At 36.4% G+C, this 27664-nt stretch overlaps 1 protein-coding gene across 1 annotated transcript in view; it reads left to right on the top strand.

Moving 5' to 3' along the window:
- Nucleotides 1-964: 964 nt before the first annotated feature.
- SLC9A9 (solute carrier family 9 member A9) overlaps nucleotides 965-27664 on the top strand; it is a gene marked incomplete at its 3' end in the record, with an annotated part of 226386 nt that continues 199686 nt past the window's right edge. Inside the window, exons 1-4 of the mRNA XM_081328638.1 lie at nucleotides 965-1231; nucleotides 7411-7613; nucleotides 13409-13486; nucleotides 15532-15608. Coding sequence (XP_081184764.1) covers nucleotides 1060-1231; nucleotides 7411-7613; nucleotides 13409-13486; nucleotides 15532-15608 — 530 coding nt within the window. The 5' untranslated portion in view covers nucleotides 965-1059. The remainder of the gene's footprint in view (nucleotides 1232-7410; nucleotides 7614-13408; nucleotides 13487-15531; nucleotides 15609-27664) is intronic.

The raw sequence follows: 27664 nt of genomic DNA on the forward strand, positions 1-27664 counted from the left end.
GTTCTGGCACCTTTTTTTCTACAAAAAAAGCACTGCATAAACTTAATTATAAGCAGTGCTGTAGCCTTAAAATAAATTATCTTACACTGGTAGAGTTGCCTCACCAACAGTATGGCTGCTGCATTCTGGACTAACTATAGATGTTGAGTCCGTTCCGAAGCATTGAATCTGATACAATTGTTCAACCATATTAAAACTTAAACCAGTCACCATGGTATCCTGGTCCAGGTAGGAACATTATAGTAATGATCGGGTCAGAGATTTTCAAATGCCCAGATGTTTATTTACAAATAGCAACTCTATCTTAACTATATTTCATCTGATCTTGTTTTGTCCCATTCTGACTGATTCAGGTTTTCCATGGCTTTTTCAATTTGGTCCAGAATTCTAGTGGTGCCATCATCATATTACTTTTCTCCCAGTAGTCAGAGATTTCATAGAAATTTTAAGTACCAGAGGAAAACATAGTGTCCTGCAGGATCTAACAAGATTTAAGAACTGGGACACTATCAATGCTGACTAGAGTGTCTTACTCAGATACCACAGAATCACAGTAAAGATTATCCCCAACAGATAGTCCAACAAGATACCAATATATGCTGCAAATCCAGGCCTGTGATTTAAGTAATTTAACCCAGAGTTAGTACATTGGTCCTGCTGTAGTGCTAATAAAGCTTTAAAATTTTAAACAGTAGTGGCCACTATATTTGATGTAAATATAACACATAAATATAATTTATTTATGTTCTTTAACATAATCAGTCCCTCCCTTCCCTAAGGAAAATGAAAACATTGATGAAGCTTCAAGACAGAAAATGAGAGAGGACAGCTTTAAGAAGAAAACAGGAAGTAGTAACCAGAATCCAGTTGAATTCTCAGCTGTGGCAGTGTGCCGAGAGGCTGCAAATAAAGCAGATGTGTTTGTTGTGCTTTTTATGCTGTCTAGACTTTCTTTTATAAAAGCAGGCATTCAGGATTTAACCTGTGACGTTTTCTTTAGTTCAGCAATTTTCAGTTACTTTGTTAAGAAAGTATTTAGAGTAGTGTTAATAAAGCAAGATGAAGTTAAAGGAACTGCAGTCAATGAAAGATGAGGACCATTTTTATCATCAGGGTGCTCTGGAGCTATTGGTCTTTAATTTTTTGCTCATCCTTACGATCCTTACAATTTGGCTGTTTAAAAATCACAGATTCCGCTTTTTGCATGAAACAGGAGGTGCCATGGTTTACGGTGAGTGTTTTCATTGAAAAAGCTTAGCATTTAAACTTTTTGCACTGAGTGCTTAATTAAACATTTTACCTCAATGGTGAATAAAATCTCAAACAAGAAAAATGCATTAATTTAAAAGTTGCAGAACTGTTGAGCAGTGGAATAAAGAAAAATGCAATTATTCATTCTATCTCTTTCTGTTTCTCATGTTTTCTTCTCTCATACGAAAAGTTAGAAGAAATCTTGTCAAGGAATCAAATGTCATGCACACACTGCCAACAAAATTCTTCTTACTGAACATATTAACTTTCCAAACAAATTACTGAGAGCACCAGTCTGGTCTGAAGATATGTTTTAACTGTATGATCAAGCGTATTGAGTAACATTTATCTATCATTATAACAGATGGTGGCAAATCAAGTCTTTATTAAAAAGAAGGAAGATTTGCAGGGTTCAACTTCATGCTCTGATGTAGTTTCAGAAACTTGAACATCTGTATTGTTTTTGCTAGCTTGAAAAAAAGAGTGAAAAATGAAACCCTCCAGATAAATTGTACACTCTCTGCTTTTTTTAAAAAAAATGCTGTGGGTTTCCTGTGTTTCATATGGATAAGGATTTCTTCAAACACCACGGCTAAGGAACACATGCTATGTAATTATAAGTTATTATGTGCATTAGTTCTTTTTAAAAATGTGTGCTTATGTTCATTTCCTCTCATAGTGAGAAAACGAAGTTTTTTGCAAGCAGCAAGATCTCACTCACATAGTTAATCAGCATTGTTATACCTATAGGGACAAATAGATTGTGATTGTCTTCAGTGCATAAATTATAATTGCATTTCTATATTATAAATTCAGAGCCCTATCAGGATTTTTTTGAATGTGCTGGTTTTTAAAAACAATTGTTTGACTATTAAATCACTGGTGAGCTTTGCTTCTCAAAAACAGAAGAATAATTTATGCATATTTCAGTTCTGACAAATTAGTGAAATAAGACAATAAAATATATGCATGTCTATGTATATATGAATATATATATATATATATATATATATATGTGTGTGTGTGTGTGTGTGTGTGTGTGTGTGTGTGTGTGTGTGTGTGTGTGTATACACATACATACATACATACATACATACACACAGGCCACAGTTGGAAACTTTGGACCTTCAGCTACAGCTAAATACAGCCCCCAGCATGTTGCATCATTGGCTAGGCTTCTAGAAGTTACAAACATGTACTCCATTTATTTAAGCAATATTTAGTAGATGCATATAACTAATAACTAACTGAGGTGAAGTGGTCCCATTTAAGGATATGAAACACCACAGCCTGTTAAAGATTTGCAGGGCTGCTTTGAAGCATTCCTGAAATCTTCTAACTATATATCATTACCCCAAAGCTCATCTACTGAGGAGGTGAAGTATAGTGTTTTCTCTGTGTGCAAAAATGGCTACAGCCGATTTATGATTTCAAGGAAGAGAGATCTAGAAGAGGACTTTGTTCCTTAAGTAAGCAAATAAGCAAAAGTGAGCCCAAGAGCACAAATTTGAGAAGAATCAAGATAGCAAATCCTGGCCCTATGCTGCTCTTTTGGGCACCATCTCTTTTAATACATTTTGAAGAATAGGCCAAGCAAAGGATTGAAATATGTTCAGCTGAACACAGAGAATCTCCCTTAAAACTCATGCTCAGTGTGTCAATTGCAAGGGCTGATTTCATAAGAATGAAATGTGAAGCTCCACAACCCATTATTCTTTATTAGGTTTTCCAATCAGTTTGAAGAATTGTACTATACTACAGCTTGAATATTTTTCCTTCTTCCTTTTGTATAAATCTGTTCAGTTGGTGATAAATAATATGGATTTCAACATATCATTCCTCTAAGCCCTCAAAATTTACTGCTTGGAGCTAATATCTACAGGTAATCTTCAGTTAGCAATTGCTTTGGACAGTGGTAATTCACATTTATGATAGTAATAAAAAAGTAACTTTACAACCAACACTCACATTTACCACCTTCATAACATCATGTACATGTTTGCTATTATTGTCAGCTAGGCAACTACAGAAAATGTTGTATATAAAATTGTAAGCACAATCATAGTCATGTGATTTTAGCAACTGCTTCCTATAAAGACAAAGTAGCCAGTCCCCACTGTGATCACTAAATGAGTATTACATATAATGTTATATACAGGTAGTCTTTGACTTACAATAGTTCATTTAGTGACTATTCAACAGCACTGAAAAAATGTCTCTTACAACTGTTTTTCACACTTACAACCGTTGCAGCATCCCCATGGCCATGTGATTAAAATTCAGATGCTTGGCAACTGACTCATATTTATGACTGAGGCAGTCTCCGAGGTCATGTGATCCCCTTTTGTGACCTGATGAGCAAAGTCATTGTGAAGCCAGATTGACTTAACAACCTGTTACTAACTTAACAACTGCAGTGATTCACTTAACAAATATGGCAAGAAATGTCATATTTCTTGGTCATAAGAGAAGAATTACCTATATTTTGACAAAATGGATTATGTGCATTCAGATATTTTGGTCAGTATGGCGTATGAACCAGATTACCTGACTTGATTCAGAAACCATGATTGCAGTGTACCAAACTTAGTACTGAGTAACAATCAAGATGATGGCCCTGTACCTTGAAGGGAAAAGTTAGGTGAGAGCCTGCAAGCAAGGGCTGAAACCAAAGACAGAAGGTTTTGGGGAAAGGGTCACATCTGGCACTTTGAAAGCTCTCAGTAGGTACACCCACAAAATGGCTATCAATCAGTCACAAGCCAGTCATGTATTAAAACTCAAACTAGCCTCACTAGTGTTTTTTGCCATCCTAATGGGATGTTATCAGAGCCCAGAGGCATTCAGGCAAGCAAAGATTTCATGTTTTTAATTCAAAGACAGGTTGATAAAAAGCCTGACAGCATCAAAGGTGTCAGGGAATACAATTTATTTTATTTATTTATTTTATTTATTTTAATTCCATTTATATCCCGCCCTTCTCCGAAGACTCAGGGCGGCTTGCAAGCTTAGCAGTAGCCTTCATTCTATGTATATGCCTGCTTATTAGGGCTTTCACACACACCCCAAGCGGCATTATTACAAAGTCAGCTTAATTGCCCCCAACAATCTGGGTCCTCATTTTACCTACCTCGGAAGGATGGAAGGCTGAGTCAACCTTGAGCCTGGTGGGACTCGAACCTGCACTCATTGCAGGCAGCTGGTGTTACTTAAGGAGGCATTAGCCCACTGCTCCACCAAGGCTCCTTACTTCTAACAATATAGAAATAATGTTGCCTCTATTTACAACAGTGTATGACTAAGTTCAGGCACCTTGCTAACTCATGGTTTTTTAAATCTCAAGGGGCATGTAATGGCCTAACCTTCTGTAATGTGCATGATGCACCAAAGGTTGTAAATGTGGGCATTGATTGTAAAGTAACTTTTTATCACCATCATAATTATGAACTGACACTATCCAAAGCAGTTGCTAACTGAGGACTACCTGTACATGTTAGTTCAAGGTGGCAACACTTCCACAGGTTGGAGGGATGCATGTGACATTACCAAAACGATGCTGATATAACAGGAAGTACCAGAATTGATACTTAATTTATGTACTTCTTGAGTTTTTATTAGTTTTAAAAGTTGAGAATGTTTTTATTTGTGCATTTCAAAATAATTCAAAATCTGGAAATGAGGCCACTTAAATTAGATGTTTGAATATTTGCCATGGACTTAAGGGGATATTAAGGATAGAAATTGGAGCAGATGCCTCATAGAAGCCTTCCATCCGCATCCTGATTTTGGAAACTAAAAACACCTCAGTGAAAAATTCACCATTTTGTCACTTAAGTTCAAGAGCACAACCTCCACTCCTGCATAACGGATTACCACCATGGTCTTAGTGCAATAAAATAATGAAACCAAAATGTAACCATGATGGAAGTAAGGAATATATTCATATTGGAGTATTTTATAAGTCCTGTTAAAGAATAAGTTGAGTGCAAATAAATTCATTAAGAATAAATATTAAATAATTGTTTGTCATTCACATTAGTTATTTCACAATTATTTTTCTTGAATCATATTTTAACAAAGGATTATGTTTTATGAAGTATATCCTTTTTATTTCTTCTACTTTGCTTTTTAAAAAATAAATGTTTTAAGAAGAAATGTAGAAAAACTATAGAAGTGTTTAGGCCTGAATACTTTCCTATTTCTTTCCAAATTCAACATGCTATTAAGTTACTGACCGTTGCATCCCCATTGTTGTCCGTCTGAAATATTCATGAATGGATTGGTTTCTCTACAATAATGTAAGGTATGGTAAGAAATGGGCTGATATTTATTTTGTTTTGTGTTGTACTTGAATCAGCAATTCTGATGTAATTGTTCCTGGTACTATTATTAGTTTAGCCTAATATTATAATCAAACAGATTGCCTTAACCCTTCTTATTCAGCAAATCATCAGAGAGTAAAATAAAGTTGTCCCTGAAAACATAGGAACATTCTGGAAAGGAAGTGGATTTGTCCCTGCTTGATTTCCTATTCATTCTTCACTTACCTGTGATTACCCTAACAGAAGATATACCATCGTTTCCAGGAATTTTATAGAATCATTATTTATTCCTTAACTCTTGACAAACAGTATTTCTTCTTGATAATAAAATTATAATTCTAGTTTTAATAATACTTTCTAATTTCATAAAAAACCTGATCAGATTTACTTTTACCAAAAGAATATAGTTCAATCAATTTTTTTACATAGCAATTTACTGCACATATTGATGGACTGTCTACTAAAGGGACTATGCTGACTATGTAAACTGCTTAGAGCAGGGGTGTAAAACTCAATTTCATTGAGGGCTGCATCAGCATTGCGGCTGCCCTCAGGGGGCCGGGTGGGTGTCGCCTGGGTGGGCATGGCTAAAGTGTGTATGGCCTACTGGGTGGGCATGGCCAGCTCTACATTGTTCGCATCAAGGGTGCCTATGGGGACCTGGGCAGGAGTGGGACAGATCTGAGGGTCTCTGGCAAGAGGAGGGTCTCTGGGCCAGGGCCAAGGCAGTGGGGGCCGTTCCCTCACTGTTTCCAGGATGGCTTTGTGGGCCACATGAAACCACTTTGCGGGCCGGATCTGGCCCCCGGGCCTTGTGTTTGACATGTCTGGCTTAGAGAGTGCTCTAAAGCACTATGAATAGTATAAAAGTCTAAGTGCTACTGCTACTGCTAACATATTCTCATGCAGACCTATAATACATTTATTACATTTGATAATAGTTTGAACTTTGAAGTATAATGGAAGAGATATGTTATTTTAAAAGTTCAAGTCTGTTACTAATCACCCAGAAAGAAAAGCATGAAAAATAAAACAACTTTTTCATTTGAAAATGAAATACTTGTACTTGATCAAAGTCAGAATAGATAAGTATACTTGTGTATCACAGACAATTGATCTGTGGGTTGTCACCTCCTTGCTATCAAAATCTGAGTCTTCTTTGCAGAGGCATATTGTACTATCATAAAAATTGTAGGCAATACATCTAAAATTAGTAGAGCTTTTATATTGATCTAAAGATTTGCATATTCATTTTGAAAACAGCATGGATGGAATTCCATAAATGGAATATTATATATTACACAAACTTTTAAGGGCTATGGGTTTGATACTCATTTAATTCTGTAATTAAAGGTCAACAGGCAACCTGATGACCTGAGCTTTTCCTTTAAAAAAAAGCCTTCTCCAGCTTTGTGCTGTCATCTATAACTTCCATAATTCTACCTTTGGCCATACTAATTGAGAAATTTTGTTTGTAAGTAATATTTAATTTTAAAAAATCAAAAGAAAGGCAGGAATGCAGTACTCAGGGGAAAATGCTTCATTATTCAGTATTTTTAGCACAATTTACCTGTGTCACAAAATGCTTTTTTAAAAAGAGAATGGGTATTTATTGGTATTGTGCTTTGATATGCCATGATGCTGTGCAAATCACCTGAAACAAGTGCTTCAAACTATGTGGGGCAAATAACTGATACAAAAGTAGGTGCTTTGTAGAGTATCCCCTGAGTAGCTGCTTCCAAAGCTACTCCCAGTTGTCCCTCATACATGTGCATATGCATCCATTTTGCTTTGGGGAAAAACCTTTCATTTTCATGGACTGTCTTTGTCTCTCTAGGTCTCATCATGGGATTAATTTTACGGTATGCCACAGCTCCGTCTGACTTTGAAATTGGAAATGTCTATAACTGTGATAAACTCAAGCCTGGCTTACCCACCCTGCTTGTCAACATCACAAATCAAGTGTATGAATATCAGTACAGAAGGGAAATTAGCCAGCTTAATGTCAATGCACACCAAGGGAACGCAATGCTGCAAAAGGTAAGATAACATCTTCTTAGTGTAGGTAATCTTATATTACTGTTATTTCTGATTAATTATAATGCTCCTAAGAAGAGAATCAGAGTGATTTAAATGTGCAGTCCAAGAAGTTTATTACCCATCTTAATTGTCTATTTGCAATAAGAAAATAAGCACATCTATTTCATCCTTCCTGCTTTCACACTTCAAAGGCTGTGTTGAATATGAGAAGATTTTACATGGAAGTCATGTCATGCAAAAAAATTAGAAAGAAGCTATCAATCTCTGTACGATAAAATGCTGCTTTTCAGCCTTCCTAGTTCCACCATTCACTCTCTTCAGGAATCTGGGACCCACCAAGACAACAACAAAGAAAAAAAAGAAAGAAAAAACCCTGCTGGTTCCTAAGCCTAAACCACTCGGAGGCTTCTCTTTCATTTGAATTGCTCAGTTGTTTTCCCTGTTACATTCTGAGTGACAATGCTTTAGCCTTATAGAAGGCTAAAATATTTAGGAAACAATATCTGAAATTGCATTGTCCTCTTTCTAATCCTTTTTCTTTCTTTTTAATAAAGGAAATTCCAATAAGTAAATAAAATAGCAAACCAACTACAGAAAGTAGATTACAATAATTATGTTCTGATTTTGAGAATTTGAACATTTGGCTTCTTAAAAGTGTGCCAGTTTCCTTTTTGCTGGGTCATTCTTCACCAAGCTTTGAAGCTATGAAAGGTGAATAAAATGCTTCTCTTGGTTTAATTTTCAGGTTAATATACCACTTGGATTTGTCAGTGCAAAATTATAAAAGTTCTTGCTCCTAATTTCCTCTCATAAAGATGTCAATGCAGCAAAATGTACTTTTGCTGTTAATGTCCAGCTAGTTGACATTAGTTTAATAAACCAAAGTAAGCAGAATGCAGAATTTTTGAAAAATGCTGAGTTTACACTTCCTGTTTATCATTTAAGCTTTCTGCTGGACAAGAGAAAAAGGGAAGTCATTTTGTAGTCTGTATTGTTGCAGAACTAAATAATTCATCTAGGATCACAACCCCATAAAAGGAAGGTACTTTATGGGAAGAAAAACATTTGGCTAATGACATGCTCTTGCTTTTAAGGTTATTAATCTAGCAGAAACAAACTGAAGTTACAGCTGAATTCAAATCCTTCTAAAATGATATTTTATACAGTGGGCTTCTGTTTTACATTGTTAAATAGTTATTAAAACTTAAGTATAAAAATGCAGGCAAATTTTCTTTATCATGCACGAGCAATGCTGCTGAAAAGATGGATTCAGAAAGATGATTCATTTTAAAGCCAGCTTCAAGCCGCTACAAAGCTGGAAGCAGTTGAAAGTAGAGCCAACTTATACCCAACTGAATTGCAACATGACTGACTGAAAACTAATGCAATTTTCCTTTTGTTACACTGAAATTCAAGACCTTCCCAGCTGTGGGAATCCTTGCATCATTCTCCCTCTTTCTCTGGGCCCCACCCAACTTATCTCTTCTCCCGATGAAGTAGTTTTTCTTAATCTTGTCATATTTAAGATGACAGAATCCCAGAATTCTTTAGCCAGCATGTTAAAGTTGCCGAGGTTGAGAAACAGGGCCATAGAGGATCTTATTTCACAGTTCTTTGAAATACAGCAAACAGCACACCACTTCTCCTTCCCCAACTACAGTTCAATCCAGTTTTTGAAAAATCACTCAAGCAAATGCAAAGAACAAGGAAGGAAAGATTTACAACATCTCAGCATCCTTTCTAAAATTAAGATAGCATATCTTTTTGAGCCTCAAAGTTTATTCCAATAGATACCATTGATTAACTTTGAAAACCTGTGTGAGATTTTTTAAATTTTTCATGTTTTCCTCACTTTTTCCCAAATTTTGTGTATGTGCATCTGGACATTATGCTGCTTATTTTAAAAATGAATTATGTGAACATTTGATGCAGAGGATTTCACAGTTGCTGTACAATCCCTTGTGTTTTTTGAAATTTCATAAGAAAAAAAGCCTTAAAATACTTCTTATTTTTCTAAGAGTTAGCATGAAGGGAAGATTATTTGCAGAAGGCTTTAGAGTCACCCCACTAGAAAGACTAAGATGTGTCATGAGATTCAACCTGAGTAATGGCTAAAGGTAAAGGTTCACCCACACATGTGTGCTAGTCATCTCCAACTCTAGGGGCTGGTGCTCATCTCCGTTTCAAAGCTGAAGAGCCAGCACTTGTCCAAGGACCTCTCTGTGGTCATGACTAGACACCAAAGGTGCACGGAACGCTGTTCCCTTCCCACTGTAGTGGTCCCTATTTTTCTACTTGCGTTTTTACCTGCTTTCAAACTGCTAGGTTGGCAGAAGCTGGGACGAGTAACAGGCACTCACTCTGTTACGCGGCACTTGGGATTCAATCCACCAAACTGTCGACCATCTGATCGACAAGCTCAGCATCCTAACCCACTGAGCCACCGCGTCCCTTGAGTAATGGCTACTAGCCATAATTCTTTGTTACTGGGATGCCATCAGTAGGGGAAATCATCTTCCATATTCATAACTTACACTTTCTTCAAATGTCCCCTTGATTTTGGGGAGGCTTTACCAGAGAATGGGTCTTGAGCAGACTCCCTACAATTGAGCCTTGGTGGAGCAGTGGGCTAATGCCTCCTTAAGTAACACCAGCTGCCTGCAATTATTGTAGGTTCGCATCCCACCAGGCTCAAGGTTGACTCAGCCTTCCATCCTTCCGAGGTAGGTAAAATGAGGACCCAGATTGTTGGGGGCAATAAGCTGACTTTGTAATAATACCGCTTGGGGGGGGCGAAAGCCCTAATAAGCAGGCATATACATAGAATGAAGGCTATTGCTAAGCACATTTGATTTGTGCTTAGATTGTAAGCCGCCCTGAGTCTTCAGAGAAGGGCGGGATATAAATGGGATTAAAATAAAAAAAATAAAATTCAAACCACTACACCTCCAGTCAAGTTCTGAAGACTATTAAATTGAACCCAAGTCATCTTTGCATAATTCTTTATCTACTTTCTTATCTATTCAGATATATTTCTGAAAAACCTACTGTAAAACAGGATATAATATCTTAAATTTACATGGTTATTTTACCATGTTTTTAAAATATATAGAAGACAGTGATCTGGTTTATACATTATACTATATTATAGTTTATTTAATCACAGATAACTGTGTTCATACAATACACTAAACTAAAACCAGACAACATTATAATTTGCTGTAATGGGAAGGCAATACAGATTACAAAAACAATTTAGATAAATGATATGAAATTTCCTTTCAATAGTTTGCTCTTTATTTATGTATCTTGAACACTAGTAAGTGAAAGGTCCTTAGAGGCAAAGCAGTACCATTGCCATAGTACCAAGCATTTCTTCTTGGTCCAGGTGGGAATAGAAAGCCTAACAAAGGATTTTATATTGCTGTTAATGAGTAGAAACACTCTTACTGAAATTTCAACTAATATTTTTGTTAAATAAAATTGATTTACAATAATAAAAAACCTTCAAAAGGCAGATATTAATTTGTCCTAGATTATATTAGGGAAGGCCAGCCAGAAGATCAGTTGCTATAAATTATGGTTGTCACTGAACATTTTGAAGGTTAGATAATGTTTTTTGTATTTTCTCTGTAAAATTGGATTGATTAAGTCTAATGAGATGATTAGATTTAATCCTTTTACATGTTACTTAGAAAATTTTTGAGTCTGTGGTTCTCAAAGATTGGACTGATTCTTTGTGATGCATGTGGACCGAACACTTGCTGTATCTGACTGACCAAGATTGCTAGAGAAAGGGTCAGATTCACATGGCAGTCAACACTTCTTTGAGAAAAGGATAGGTTCCAACAGCTTTGAAAAATGCAGTTGTCCATCCACTCCTCAAAAGGCCAGTCTTTGATCCAATGTTAATGAATAACCACTGTTCACTTTCCAACCCTTTCTTCTTAGGAAAGTTTTGAGAAAATGGAGGTTTAGAAATTACAGAATTCTGATAGAAACGAATTATCTGGACTAATGGCTGCCTGGATTCAGGGCTGGCATTGGGTAGAAATTGTATTAATTGCTCTCAAGAGTTGAATGGGGAATCTTGAAGATCCGTGGATAGATTTCAAGGAATCTATGAACATGGATAGCAGAAAAGTTACAGATTTATTTTCACTACAGTAAATACTTAGGTATTTACACACATTTTTCTGAAAAGGAATTCACAATTTTTCATAGACTCCCGAAGAGGGCTCATGTCAAAAAAAATTAAATAACTTCTGTTGTAAAGTCATTGGTTCAATTTTTTTATTATCACATACGTTAATACATTCCGGTATTATTTTTGTTGTTAATTTGTGTATTGTACATCAACTAGAATTTATTTTGCACTGAGGCAATAAATAAATCTCAAATAAGTAAAGAGGTTAAGATATTTTCTTTCCACCATTTTGATGTTACTATGACTCTCCATGCTCTTCAATCTGAAGCCCCCCAGTTGGAAATTTTCCTTTCAAATGTCTTCCCTAGGGATCTAACTGCTAATGTTTTGAAGTAAATTTCAAAAGCATTTTTTTCCTTTCATCACATTGAATAAGAACTGATAGAGTAAAAATCAGAGAATATTTATGCATGGTACATTTCTATACTGCAGTGTTAATTCATTTGCCCACCTTAGCCCTGAAGCATTCTTACATTCTTTTTTGGGCCTGTACCAAAATGTATATGATCATATAGGTAACACATCTGCTCTTGGAGATGGCCCTAATATTCCAAACAATGGAGCAGCTGTGTTAAGCTGCAAGTCTTGACATACAGACAACATCTGCTCCCTAAAACCATGAGCTACCCAAGCAGCTGGCTGCCCAGAGTGCAGGAAAAGAAACTGCCCTATTCCCCACACTGAAATAAGATTCAGCTGTTACTCTAGCTGGGTTCTGTACATGAATAGATGAAGTAGCAACATTATACCCTTTGCCTTAAGTAACAAAATATCTCAGGATGGTTCCAGGTGCCAGTTAATGGCAACCTGGAACGTGTGTTCCTCAAGGAGTTGCTGGGTAGAAGTGGGTGGTACGCTAACAGAGAAGATACCCCACATCACACCTCCAAACCCTTTGTTTTAATTTTTGTAAGGTTAATCCACTTTATATTTATAACTACTAGTATGTGTTGTTTTATCTTGATTTAAGCCTCTCAGAGTTTTCAGAACCACAAGATAGATGGCAAGTAAATTTGATAAACAAACAAACATCCAGAAACTGTCACATAACAATTGCATAAAAATATACGCTTGGCTACTAAAGTTTCACTGCTTCAATAGGAGTTCACACAGATGGACATTAAACCAATTTTTCTTAATCACTTTCAAGTCAGCATTTGCAGAAAACGAAACGTCACAATATTCTTCTTTTCATTTTTGAAATTCATCTGAATGTTTCGTTATTTGCAAATTTGCAAACTGCTATTTGAAAGATCCAATTTGAGTCGGTGATCACTTGAGATTGGCTCCTGCAGCATTGTCCTGAGCCTTGTGTATTTGCCTTCATTCATGATTTGCTATTTTATCATTCCGTGTCTTACACATTTTTTCTCTATACATTTTTCACCTGTACTAAAAATGTATAAGGAATGTTTTAGACATTTTTTATACATTTTTAGTACAGGTAAGGGATCAGAAAGAAATGTTTTCCTAAATATTGGTCTATGTTATTGATGTAAAATGTTAATGATGTAAAATGTGATACTTTTAAAATATCTAATAAAACATATTTTATGTTTCTTTATCTGCTTCTTGTTTTTTCTGGCAGATGACCTTTGATCCTTCCATCTTCTTCAATGTTCTATTGCCTCCCATTATTTTTCATGCAGGATACAGTTTAAAAAAGGTAAGTGGTTTCTTTTAATAGTAGCAGACAGTCTGCTGCCTATGACTGGGGCATTATGAGGGCCAAAATGTTTTAATTTGACCAGAGAGATCAAAGAAAGAAAGAAAAATGTTTCCAACTTTGAATTACCATTTTGATTCTTTTTATAATAGTTAAACCATGTAGACTTTCCCTGCAAGTGGTTAAATTAAGTATGCAATATAAAAAGTGGCAAATCTGTAGACCTAATCATGAAAAAATTAGTTTGACTCTGTTTATGACCTCAGTCCTGGCTGTATTAATTCACTGGATACTTTTAAAATTATAATATTGCAATACAGTACACAAAACACTTCAAGTCATTCTCTGTTTGGGGAAAAATCACTCAGGATTTCTAAACTCAACTTTACTTAGAAAAGTGTCTGATCTTTCAAATACCGTATTTTCCGGCGTATAAGATGACTTTTTAACCCATGAAAATCACCTCAAAAGTTGGGGGGTCGTCTTATACGCCGGAAAAATACCTCTCGGATCTTTTCTCTTTTCTGCTGGGCGGTGGGATCGCTGGGTGAATGGAGGTAGGCATGGTGACCCGTGGTAAAGCGGCTGACGGCGAACGGCGAACGGGTGATGGAGGGCAAACTCTCGTCAGCTTCTGGGGCGGCTACTGCAGCTGCCGCTGTTGCTCTCTCTAGGACTGGCCATGCTAGCGCCTCCAATGCTGGCTGTCAGGTCCCTGATGAGAGGAGGGGCAGGCAGTCCCCAGAGGCACCCCGCTCGACCGTAGGAAGGGAGCACCTTTGCTCCCGCCGAGGCACCGCCTGACTCGTGCCGACCAGAAGAATTGCTTGCCCGGTCACAGAGTGCGGAACTGAGAGCAGCAGCGCACCAGGCGAGAGAGCTCAGAGAAAAGAAGGCGAGGCGCCCATTTGGCGGGGAAGGAGCAAAGCTGGGCAAATCACAGAGCAGGCAGAGCAGAGAAACGTTACAGGGGAAAAGGGGGCGGGGTTTAAAAGTCAAGGCGGGCGGGACGTGGAGACGTTCTGCAGTTAGAAGTAACGAAGGATCCTCCAGGCGCTTTCTGGATCGGATTGTGCAAACTGAGCGTGCCGCTACAGTCCTCGTGTTTCCCAGGGTTGCCTGTCGTGCCAGAGGTAGTCCCTGTAGCCCCAGATTCTTTAGCTCCCCACTTTCCTTAATTCGGGCGAATTTTGTGCTCCGTGGAGAAACATTAATACGCAAATGCCGTTTGTTTAACCGCGCAAAACTCGGGGGAAACCTTGGTATTTGGGAACGGAAAGGCTTAAGCCTTTTCATTTCTGTTTTATGCACGGGCTAAGAGGGTCACGAAGTTTACCTCTTTTATTTTAGCAACATCGTGGCACTTATAAAAAAAGGGTACTAACGCTGAACGAGTTGTTAATATGCAGATTGTGTGCCAGGAAGTGAAATATTGAGTTATTAGCCCAAACCCTATAATTTAACATGAAAAGTAGGGGGTCGTCTTATACGCCGGGTCGTCTTATACGCCAGAAAATACGGTACAGTAATACAACACACAGTTAATCTTATGAAAAAGAATGAAAGGTGAACAGCAGTACCTCTTCTATCTGTAATTTATGCAATGCAACTGGAAGAAATGTGTTTTATTGACCAGACCCTTAAATATGTTTTGGAGAAGATATTTCTTACTTGCTGGAATGTAGGCATTGACAACTGTAATTAAATATAAAAAGTGGTTGAAACCAGTAAGGTAGTGTAGGATTTGATTAAAGCGTACAATTAGAGTTTAGTCTAGTAGTTGAGTCAAGAGGCTAGGAGTGAGTTCAAGTTCTGCCTTAGCTATGAAAGGCAGCTAGGTGATCTTGGGGCAATTACTCTTTCTCAACCCAACTCACCTCACAGAGTTGCTGTTGTTGGGAAACTAGGAGGAGAAATGTGTGTCGGATAGGTTTTCTGCCTTGGGTTATTTGTAAAAATAACAGAGGTGAGATATAAACAAATAAATAACACGATGAAATATACAACATTCACAAGATTATTTTTATCTCTTTTTTTTTCCCCAGAGACACTTTTTTCGCAATTTAGGATCCATTTTAGCATATGCTTTTTTAGGAACAGCTGTCTCTTGCATTGTAATAGGGTAAGTAAAATCCATTTTTCATTATCTGCTGTTATGTCAGACTGATACATTGGGGTAAAGAAAACCTGTTTGAGGAATTCTGTATTTCAGTTATACTTTTTAAAAATTGCAGTCCGCAAACATATAAGTAGTCTTCACTTAGCTACTACATTGGGACCAACAATTCCATCACTAGACACTGTGGTCAGTCACTAAAAAGTTACATGATCACAAGGGACTTATATCACTTCCTATTCAGTCATTAAATGAAACACTGAATTAAGCAAGACACATGACTATCACTTGCAATTTTACTTGTGCATTTTCTATTAACTCTGCTTGTTGGAAGTTGGTTGTAAAGCACACAGGTAGCCATCATGTGATTGTGGAACACCACAATAGATGCAAGGATTTGTGTTTGTAAATCATCTCTAGACAAGATGAGAGGCACACAAATCCAATCAGTAAATAAAAATATACATTATTCATTTCAATACATCAATCACAATACAAATGAGTTTTTACACCATTGTAACTTTAAAAAGTCATTAAATGAGATTGTTAGTAAGCAAGAACTACCTATGTACTATATATTCTCCCTGCGGTGTTGTTGTTTTTTACTAAAACCCACTGTTTACTTGAATAATGTTGTGTAAGCATGAATAATGTTATGTATTCATCGAGATATATTTCTTTATATGCATTGTGGTTTGAATATTGGGTAAAACAACTATTTTTATACATAAGCAACAGTTTCAAGTTAGATTGTATTTGAGAATTTGAAACAGTTAGAATTTCTTTTCTCATTTTTTTTAAAAAACAACAAGTTCAAAAATTTGTTTTCTTAAATTCAGGTTAGTTCTTATTCACTCTAATCCTCCCTTCTCTAGTTTCCTCCTTTGTAGTTAACGGTAATTTTCTCCAACTATAGTCAATTGATACCTCAGTATTCTGTGGAGATTGTACTAAGCGATCCAGGTTAATGTAAGGCAACAAAAAAACGGGTGTCTGGTAGCACCTTTTCTAGTCAACACATTTTATTAAAAAGCACTTTGGAGCTAGTTCATCAGCTACATAGAGCAACCAGATTGATGTAGGAATTAAATTGATGTAGGTAAAATGGGGTGGGGAAAAGGGAAGGGAAGATAGGTTGATTCTATAGGTAAGTTAGATGTAAGACATATTCTAAGTAATTTACCAATTAACAATTGCAATGTATTAAAAACTCACTGTGTTTGTTGAGACCATCTGAGAGGTCTCAAGGAAATCACCAGGCAATCTCAAAAGATCTCAACAAAGACAAAGCAACCTATCCGGCTTTTTAAGAATTAATAGACAACTCTTTAACATAATCAATTTCCTTTTGATTTATTCATTTCATTTTAATAAAACAGAAGCTCAGAGGAACCTATGTAGCTGTCAAAAATGGAGGCAATCCTTTGGTCCCCAAAATATTTCTCCTCATTCAGATTGTATGCATGAAAGTTGGGTTCCAGCATGAGTAAGCAAGACTGTATCTAAGATTTTAGTGGAACCACAATGAATAGGAGAATAATATATGTTTTTCAAGGATTTCTAGGATAGTTGGTCTTTTGGAAAAAAATAGTAATGGTGGTGGTGGTTGCTGATGCTACTTTAGCTGTTTTCAATGGTGAGGCCTATTTTAGAGTTTCTGAACAGCTTTAAAGATACGGCTCTGTTAATGTGCCTGAGAATCTGGTTATGAGAAGGAAGGAATGTTACATATTTTTGCCACTTTATACTTATAAAGTGATAAAGGAAGAACATTTCTTCAGAATGATAGGAAATTATACTGCCGTATTGACAATAGTGTCACTGACATTTGCTAGAGGCTTTAAAGGGAGGTTTGATGATCATATGTATTTTTAATTATTTCATAACTTAAATTATATTAAATGAAGTGATTATAACTCTTTAATTTATATAGTCTAAAGTATTAGCAAAGAATGAGAGGAGATATCTAGAGAAAGTACTATGTGATAGTTTGTATTAGATGGGAAAGCACAGAAGACTTACAGAAATTTTGAAGAATAGCTATCTGGGGTAATATATTTGTATAATATTTTCAAATGGTAAAATGAGAGAGGATGTATTTTGGCATTGTAAAGTTGAAGGATTTCTCATGTTTTTAAAGAATAAAAATGAAGTTGTTTTCGTAGCTATTAGCAGCCATATGTTTATCACCCACAGTACCTTTTGTGTGTGATGTTATATGATAGTATGCCATCTGTTTCAAAAGAATTATTATAACAGCAAAGAGAGACATATCTGTTTGCACAAATTCTGTAAAATAATGGAAGGAAGGAAGAATTCCCTTCACTCACTGATATTTTGCACCAGAGAGTGAAACTGAAAAAAAAGATATAATCTTACATATGAACCTATCTATTTTCTCCAGCTGCTTCCAGCCCTTTCATATGTCAGTTAATACTGAGAAAATGTATAGTTGTTCATTTAACAACAAATGGCTGCAGTTTTCGACTACTTATTCGTACTTGAAATTCTTAAAAAATTTCCAGTTCTTAGAACTGTCCCTCTAGTTTTCATTTTTGTAACTGTTGGTTACTTCTGATTGGCTAGATCCTTGTGATTTTCAGCTCTGGGTTTCAATTGGCTAGAGTCTGGAAATCTTGAAAAATTGCATAATTTGGGCAAAATAGGAAATGAGAGAAAAAGAAAAAGAAACAAAAATATGAAGATGGGAAAAGTTTATCCCCTTCTCCCAAACCTTGATCCCAATTAATGGGCTCAGTATTGCTATTTGAAAACTTGGGGGGGGGAATCAGAATATACATTATGTGTTTCATAGGACAGTAACTTTGGACCTAAGTAAGCCTGAACTAAACTGTATTATTGAAATTCTAAATGAACATTTGTAGCTGATAATCAGACATGGCTCTAAATAGAAGTATATATATGTAGCTCAGGGTTGAATTGTGGTGTCCTTGGTGCTCTTTGAGCTTGTTTGTTTGCTTGCATAGTTTTATTACCTGACTAGGTACCATAATCATTGCAGGTTTGCTCCCTGTTTATATACAGTAGCTTATCCTGCCAGTGTTGGTGGGGGTTTGGTTTTCTTATTGGTAGTTCTTTGATTAGGTTATTGTTTTCTGCTTGATTGTTTGACTGGTGATAATCCCTGCTTATCTGGCTGTTGGAGAGGATGTGTTCTGGTCTTTGTGTTTCCGTCTTAGCTTTTTTATTTTATTTTTTGAATGCTGTGTAAATATGGGTTGTTTCTCTGTTTATTGATAGCTGATTTATCTGAATGCCAGGCTTCCAAGGATTGTCTTAGGTTTTTGGATTTAGCTTGGTCTAGGATGGTTATGATTTCCCAATTGAAACTATGGTTGAGTCTTTCTATGTGTTGTGAGTTTTCATTGTCCTTGGACTGCTAGTTGTTCATGGATGCACTCTGCAGGTCTTCTGCCTTTTCCTACATAGTGGCTGTTATAGTCCTTACAGTAGTGGCCAAAATTGTGGAAACGTTTTGGGAAAAGTATATTTTTGAGGTTTGATGGCTTATAACACCACTTTTTTTTGGAGTAGTACCATAAAATTATATATCAATGGAGAGATAATTTAATCAAGAATGTAATGCAACAAAGTTTGTTCAATTATCTGTACTGTATTCTATGAAACACTATAGCCAAATAACCAGAAAAAGGAAGCACAACTTGCTTAGGTTGATATCAGGTAGCTTTCCTTCATCTGATTGTAGTCAATGAGCATGAGTGTTTAGAGAGCCAATCAGGCATCATCTTGTTTTGGCAAAGAGCCAATCAGATCACAGTAGGATTCAGTTATTGATGTCATGTATTGAAGCTGAGAGGAGGACATTTGTTAGTGTGTTATGTGATCGCTATTAAGTTGGTTGGGTTTCCTTGTGTTCTTTCATTTAGTGAGCTGGCAATGGGGAAAAAGTCACAATATGTCACGTGACAACATGTGACGTCGTGTGTTTGACATATTTGCCTTACACTATATGTTGTACATGACTCCTGTTTTTTGTTTTTGTTTTTCTTCTTGAACTATTGGGTCTTTTGGTTCATCTGAGATATTTTTTTAGGGATTTAGGTTATGTGCTCTATAGAGTTGTAAGAGTCTTGGTTGTTTCTAAGATATTTTTGACATATGTTAGTGTTACCTTTTTCAAAGATTGTATTATGGTAGTTGTTCTATAGTGGGATGTTAAATTGGTAATTGGTTAGTATGGATTGTTTTTCTATAGATTCATATTTCTAATTTTTTTTCATTTTTTCAGCTAATGAGATTATTCAGGAAGGGGAACATACTGTTTCCTCCTTCCCTTGTGAATTTTATTTCTTTGAAGAAGTTGTTGATAGTTTAATGTGCCTTCTCTAGTTTTTCTTTTGTATTACAATGAAGGTGTCTTCTACATACTGGATCCATGCTTTTGGTTGAATGTGTTGGAGTAGTTTCTAGACACTGCATTACAGACTCAGCTATGAATTCTGAAGTGGTGAACTCTGGATGTACCTTTAATTTGTTGGTATATTTTTTCATCCCATTGAAAGTAAGCAAGAGAGAGATATTGATAAGGTTCATGATTGTGGGTATTTTGATCTTAATGAATTCATTTAGATCTGATATGTCATGTAGTACTGCTGCCATAGATTGTTTCACTAGTTCTAGGTTAATGGATATAAAACATTTTGTGACATTAAACCATAATTTCATATTCTATCTTTAGGTCTGATTTTATGGAGTCACTGTAGTGTGGAGTTGGTAGAATATTTACTCCCTTCTGTAAAATCTTCAAACATTTTTTGAAAGTTACTTAGTAGTCATACAATTGGAGAAAGAGGTGTGTCAGGCTTGTGTATTTGGGGGCATTCATAGAAGCATGGAAGGATGACTGCACTGCTTTTTATCTACCGTTGTTCTTCTTTTGTGATTTGACATTTCTTGATTAAGTCATTGAGGTTGCTCTTGTTCTGGTTGTCCAATGTCTGTATTGGGATGGTGTTTAACAGTATGTAGATTTCTATGTCCTTTAGTAATACTTTGACTTTTTGTATATATTGGTTTGGTCCTTCTTTAGGTTTTTCAGGGCTGCTGTGTCCTCTACTTTGAATTGGTTCTCGTTCTGGGTTCTTATCATCTGTGATACAATTTTGTGCATTTTCTGGATCTCTGGTAAATTTTACAGTTTTAAATATTGTTTCTAAACCTGCAAAAAAAATCTAATTAGCACTGTCTGTGTTATAACTGAGCCCTTTCTGGAGAATATTTCAGTGGATAGTGAGCAGCTGGACATGCTGACTACTCATTTGGAATCAGAATAGAGCTGGAAGGGACCTAGGAGGTCTCAAGCAGGAGACTCCATACAATTTGAGATGAGTGGCTGTCCAGTTTCTTCTTAAATACCTCCAGTGAGGAAGCACCCACAACTTCTGAAGACAACCTGTTCCATTGGTTAATTATTCTCACTGTTAGGAAGTTTCTCCTTAATTCCAGGTTGCTTCTCTCCTTGATTAATCTCCGTCCACTGCTTCTTGTCTTGCCTTCTGGTGCTTTGGAAAATGTTGATTTTCCCCCCCCCCCTCTTCTTGGGTTCAGATGCTTCTGGTTTAGTTTGAGCTGTTTGGTATGGAATTTATTTTCTTATTTCAGTTTGTTTTACAGATATTCTCAATAGCGGTTATCAACATTTTTGTGTGTTCTGGGGTCATGATTTCTTTCAGTTTCTCTTGGATGTTATCTATGGTGTGCTGGTATTTGTTTAGTCTGAAGTGAGCATCCATTATCATTACCCATGTCATTTTTGAGCCACTTTTGTTGAGCTATTTTCCATCAAGCTCTGTAGTATATTGGAGGTTTGTATCTGACACTGCTGGGCAGCCAACTAAGTAACGACATCAGTGCTGTTGAACATTTATTTATTTATTTCATTTTAATTCCATTTATATCCCGCCCTTCTCCGAAGACTCAGGGCGGCTTACAAGCTTAGCAGTAGCCTTCATTCTATGTATATGCCTGCTTATTAGGGCTTTCACACACACACCCAAGCGGCATTATTACAAAGTCAGATTAATTGCCCCCAACAATCTGGGTCCTCATTTTACCTACCTCGGAAGGATGGAAGGCTGAGTCAACCTTGAGCCTGGTGGGATGCGAACCTGCACTAATTGCTGGCAGCTGGTGTTACTTAAGGAGGCATTAGCCTACTGCTCCATCATAATGGCTCTATGGTATCACATTTTCTTTATGGTTTCTTTAATTTCTTCTATAAAAGATTCCCACAGAATTGAATTCTGAAGTTTTCCTGGTTCTTTTATTAGTTCAAAATTTCTCTCTAGAACAGGAATATAATAGAAGTCCATTGTGGGAATAAAATGATGCAATTTGCAAATGCTTTTGAGCCACAGATGGGAAGCACTGAATAAAATTTATTTCAAAAATAGCACAAAAGAGCACATAAATGGGAAATGCATGAAGAGGGTGAGTTTTTATGGAGTGAATTTATTTGCTAAACTATACAATATACTTTATTAGCACATATGAAAACCTGAAATGCATTAGGCTGGCTTAATTGGAAATGAATGAGAAAGAAATATGTAAATATAAATTTGGGATAGTTCCATACAAAGCTATATAATTTAGGACAGATGTGAATGAATACAGATTTTCCAGCTTTTTTTTTTAAGAAAACTTTGGAAGAACAGAATGATGGGCCAGTTTAAACTGATTTATGAATTCCTTACTTCTAGGAAAAGCCAGGATTAAAGGATCCTCATTGGATTTAATTGCCTTTCAACTACACAAGTTTATAACTGCTTTATTTGCAAGTATATAAGCAGAGAATATATTGAAAAAGTGTATCTTATAGTTAATCCTTTAATAAGCACCAAAAGTAATACAACTTTCAATCCAGATAAATCAGCATTGACATATACCTCTACAATACAAATTGTTTTTCTGCTATGTCTCTGTCATAAACTCTGTTACTATCTCATTACCAAGACAAGGAGAAGAAGTTTCCATATAAGTAGCAAAATTCCCCAAGTTTCCCCAAATGCCTGTTTACTGTAATATATATTTGTCAAGTTAAACTATCTTTCCCAGTTTAACTTGCTTTCTCTCCAAAAATATTCATAGATCTGGCTTCTTACACTATCATGTGATTTTTCTGTGTTTTTTTAATATATGTTGAACTTTTGGGTAATACAGGTATACAGGTGAAACTCGAAAAATTAGAATATCGTGCAAAAGTTCATTTATTTCAGTAATGCAACTTAAAAGGGGAAACTAATATATGAGATAGACTCATTACATGCAAAGCAAGATAGTTCAAGCCGTGATTTATCATAATTGTGATAATTATGGCTTATAGCTCATGAAAACCCCAAATCCATAATCTCAGAAAATTAGAATATTGTGAAAAGGTGCAATATTCTAGGCTCAAAGTGTCCCACTCTAATCAGCTAATTAAGCCATAACACCTGCAAAGGGTTCCTGAGCCTTTAAATGGTCTCTCAGTCTGGTTCAGTAGGAATCACAATCATGGGGAAGACTGCTGACCTGACAGTTGTGCAGAAAACCATCACTGACGCCCTCCATAAGGAGGGAAAGCCTCAAAAGGTAATTGCAAAAGAAGTTGGATGTTCCCCAAGTGCTGTATCAAAGCACATTAATAGCAAGTTATGTGGAAGGGAAAAGTGTGGAAGAAAAAGGTGCACAAGCAGCAGGGATGACCGCAGCCTGGAGAGGATTGTCAGGAAAAGGCCATTCAAAAGTGTTGGGGACTTTCACAAGGAGTGGACTGAGGCTGGAGTCAGTGCATCAAGAGCCACCACACACAGACGGATCCTGGACATGGGTTTCAAATGTCGTATTCCTCTTGTCAAGCCGCTCCTGAACAACAAACAATGTCAGAAGCATCTTACCTGGGCTAAAGAAAAACAGACCTGGTCTGTTGCTCAGTGGTCTAAAGTCCTCTTTTCTGATGAGAGCAACTTTTGCATCTCATTTGGAAACCAAGGACCCAGAGTCTGGAGGAAGAATGGAGAGGCACACACTGCAAGATGCTTGAAGTCCAGTGTGAAGTTTCCACAGTCTGTGTTGATTTGGGGAGCCATGTCATCTGTTGGTGTTGGTCCACTGTGCTTCATTAAGTCCAGGGTCAACGCAGCCGTCTAGCAGGAGATTTTGGAGCACTTCATGCTTCCTTCTGCAGATGAGCTTTATGGGGATGCTGATTTCATTTTCCAGCAGGACTTGGCACCTGCCCACACTGCCAAAAGCACCAAAACCTTGTTCAATGACCATGGGATTACTGTGCTTGATTGGCCAGCAAACTCGCTTGACCTGAACCCCATAGATAATCTATGGGGCATTGCCAAGAGAAAGATGAGAGACATGAGACCAAACAATGCAGAAGAGCTGAAGGCTGCTATTGAAGCATCCTGGTCTTCCATAACACCTCAGCAGTGCCACAGGCTGATAGCTTCCATGCCACGCCGCATTGAGGCAGTAATTGCTGCAAAAGGGGCCCAAACCAAGTACTGAGTACATATGCATGCTTATACTTTTCAGAGGTCCCATATTGTTCTATGTACACTCCTTGTTTTTTTGATTGCATGTAATATTCTAATTTTCTGAGTTTGTGGATTTGAGGTTTTCATGAGCTGTACGCGATAATCATCACAATTATGACAAATCACGGCTTGAACTATCTTGCTTTGCATGTAATGAGTCTATCTCATATATTAGTTTCCCCTTTTAAGTTGCATTACTGAAATAAATGAACTTTTGCACGATATTCCAATTTTTCGGGTTTCACCTGTATATCTTACTATGTGAGACATGTTTTTTGTTTCATGATATCTAGGCAATGGTTTTAGGTTACCATATCAACTATTTGTTTGATATATTAATATTTTTGATTATTATATTATTGTGCATTTTTATGTTGTTACTTGGGACCTCCAGTATGACATATCTGAAGTGGTAAAAAAAAGTGTTGGTAACAAACCAGCTGTATAGAATTATTATCCAATACAGGTAGTCCTTGATTTCTGACCACAATTGAGCCCAAAATTTCTGTTCTTAAGTGAAACATTTGTTAAGTGAGTTTTGTCCCATTATATAACCTTTCTTGCCACAGTTGTTAAGTGAACCACTGCAGTTGATAACTTAGTAACCCGGTTGTTAAGTGAATATGGCTTCCCCATTGACTTTGCTTGTCAAAAGTTTGCAAAAGGTGATCACATGACCTTGGGACATGGCAACTGTCATAAGTATGAACCAGTTGTTCACCATCTGAATTTTGATCACATGCTACAAAGGTTGTAACTGTGAAAATGGTCATAAGTCACTTTTTCCAGTGCTGTTGTAACTTTGAACGGTCACTAAATAAACTGTGGTAAGTCAAGGACTACCTGTATTTTTGGAGAGAGAAAAAATTAAACTGGGAAACCAGCAGTTCATTGCTCACCGAGTGTTTTAAAAGTTTTCTTCTTTTACTTTGAAGTTTTGTACTTCAAAAAAACCTTTCAAGCTAAAATGCAATTTCAGTTGGAGTCTTGCTTCCATTCATCTTTGAAAATTCAGGCCATGTATAATACATTCAGAATTCTGTAAGACTTCTTAGTATGCGCCACTGCTAAGCATTCAGAATACGAGTTTCTAAAGTACTGTGGTTGTTTTGTAACTGTTAGCCATTTACAGACATGTAAAAGAGACATGCACATTGGCCCAAGTTCTCTTCTCTCTTTCTCTCTGCCTTGGCCCAAGCATATAAAATTGTGAAATCTGAGAACTGTGGTTTTAAGCAATGTGTATTATATAAAGCCTATCCATTGTGTAATAAAATGGAAACCTCCCCTCTGTTGCTTTGTGCAAATGCTATGTTTTAGCTTAAAACTCTTTAAAAAAAATCTGTGATTTATTTTCCTTTTTTATTTCTTTTTGTCTTTGGAAATTCCCTTGCTTTTTTATCTTTGTCAAAACCTTTTTCTGCTTCATTGTAGATCCAACTCGCATTCTAAGTGCAAATTAAGGGAACACTTTCATGTACACTGTCACACAGTTGGACATCTTGTATAGCCAACTCACTCTTACAGAAAATGCAAAGCTAGAGCATGTGCAACAGATGGCTGTTCAACTATCTATTCTTTGTATTGATAATAATCGGACTATTTTTATATCCAAAGCCTGAAATAATGATTGGCTTGTTGATTCAATTTAATGCAATATATTTTGTTCTGCTTACCATGCTGTGAGACTTCCCACCATAATTGCTAAACCATTATTTATGGTTACCATTAATGTGAATCTAGAAAACTATGATTTATTAAATATATCATGATTAAGCACGTCTCCAGAAAAAAAGCTTTTTTGAGCAATGCAATTGCAGTTACACATAAAAAGTTTTCTCATTTATTTATTTGCATACAGAGATTATTGAATACTCCAAAGAGTAACTTTGAATATTGTATACTTCCCAAGTACATAACTTTGGATTCAGAAAAAAAGTTATAATCAAATTTAAAAGCAATGCAATTTATGTCATCACATAAGTAAGTAACTGGAAATCAAATTCAATACAATAGAAAGCCAATTGATGATTTGGAAAGAATAGTCACAGTTCACAGTTTGAGCATTAAAAAAATTCATTTTTCTATAATTACTCTTTAAATACTTTAAATACCCTTTAAATAGGCCTGTGTACACTTATTTAGCAAATCTCTAGGAAATTCTAAATAGAATTTAAAGATAAAGACAGTGATGAGTGTTGGGGGATGTTATAAGATTGAGGATAAAGCCCAATGGAAGTTCTTAAGTTAAGATTTAGATCCTTATTTTGAGTACTTGTCTAAAGGAGAGATGAAATAGATTCACTTACCAAGAGATAAGTGATGGGCTGTTTAAGGTGTTTAAGTGGAAACTAAACAACGTGGATGCTTTAATTCTGATTTTTGCACTAATTGGGTTCAGATTGGATGAACTGCCAATTCTATGGTTCTATGACATCTAATAATTTTTACTAAGAAAAGAGAAGTCAAGAATGGAATGGAATGGAATGGAATGGAATGGAATGGAATGGAATGGAATGGAATAGAATAGAATAGAATAGAATAGAATAGAATAGAATAGAATAGAATAGAATAGAATAGAATAGAATAGAATAGAATAGAATAGAATAGAATAGAATAGAATAGAATAGAATAGAATAGAATAGAATAGAAGCTGGAAGGGACCTTGGAGGTCTTCTAGTACAGCCCCCCTGCTCAAGCAGGAGAATCTAAACCATCTCAGACAGGTGAATGTCTAGTCTCTTCTTAAAAATCTCAAGTGATGGAGTGCCCATGATCTCTGTGGGTAAACTGTTCCATTGGTTGATTTCCTCACTGTCAGGAAATTTCTCCTTAATTCCAGGTTGCTTCTCTCTTTGATCAGTTTCCAACCATTGTTTCTCATCTTTCCCTCTGGTGCTTTGGTGAGCAGCCTGGCCCCCTCTGCCTTGTGGCAGCCCTTCAGCAGTTCTTTGTATGTTTTAGTCTCCAGGCCTTTGATCATCTTAGTTGCTCTTCTCTGAATTTTTTCCAAACTCTCAACATCTTTTTTGTGATAAGGTGACCAAAATTGGCTGCAGTGTACAGGTTTTTAAAACAGATGTATCATATAAATATTGTATATGTATCAAAAAGGGAAGGACTTGCCAGCAATTCTCTGATGGATGAATAATTGTTAGTAAACTTGGCTGGGTTACCAGAGTATCTGTTTTAGATCAGTTTCAGAAAATCTGCTGCTGACCCTTCAGTCAGCACTTTTTAATGATAGCCTCTGAATGCCCTTTCAGTGAATATTTAGTAGACTTTCATTTGATACAAGGAAGGGATGCCAACAATAAGAATAAATTAAAATCCTCAGCTTTCATTTCAGAGTTTTATGCTTGTGAAGGAAGGGATCCAATTTTAGCCTTCAATAAATTTCATCTCAGAAAATGGTCCTCACCAAAATAGCCTCTTTTAAATAGGCCTATAATGTCTCATTAGTCTATTCATAAAGAAATGTAGTCAAGTAATCCC

The sequence above is a fragment of the Vipera berus genome (genome assembly GCF_964194415.1).
Source record: "Vipera berus genome assembly, chromosome: 5".
Taxonomy (NCBI): domain Eukaryota; kingdom Metazoa; phylum Chordata; class Lepidosauria; order Squamata; family Viperidae; genus Vipera; species Vipera berus.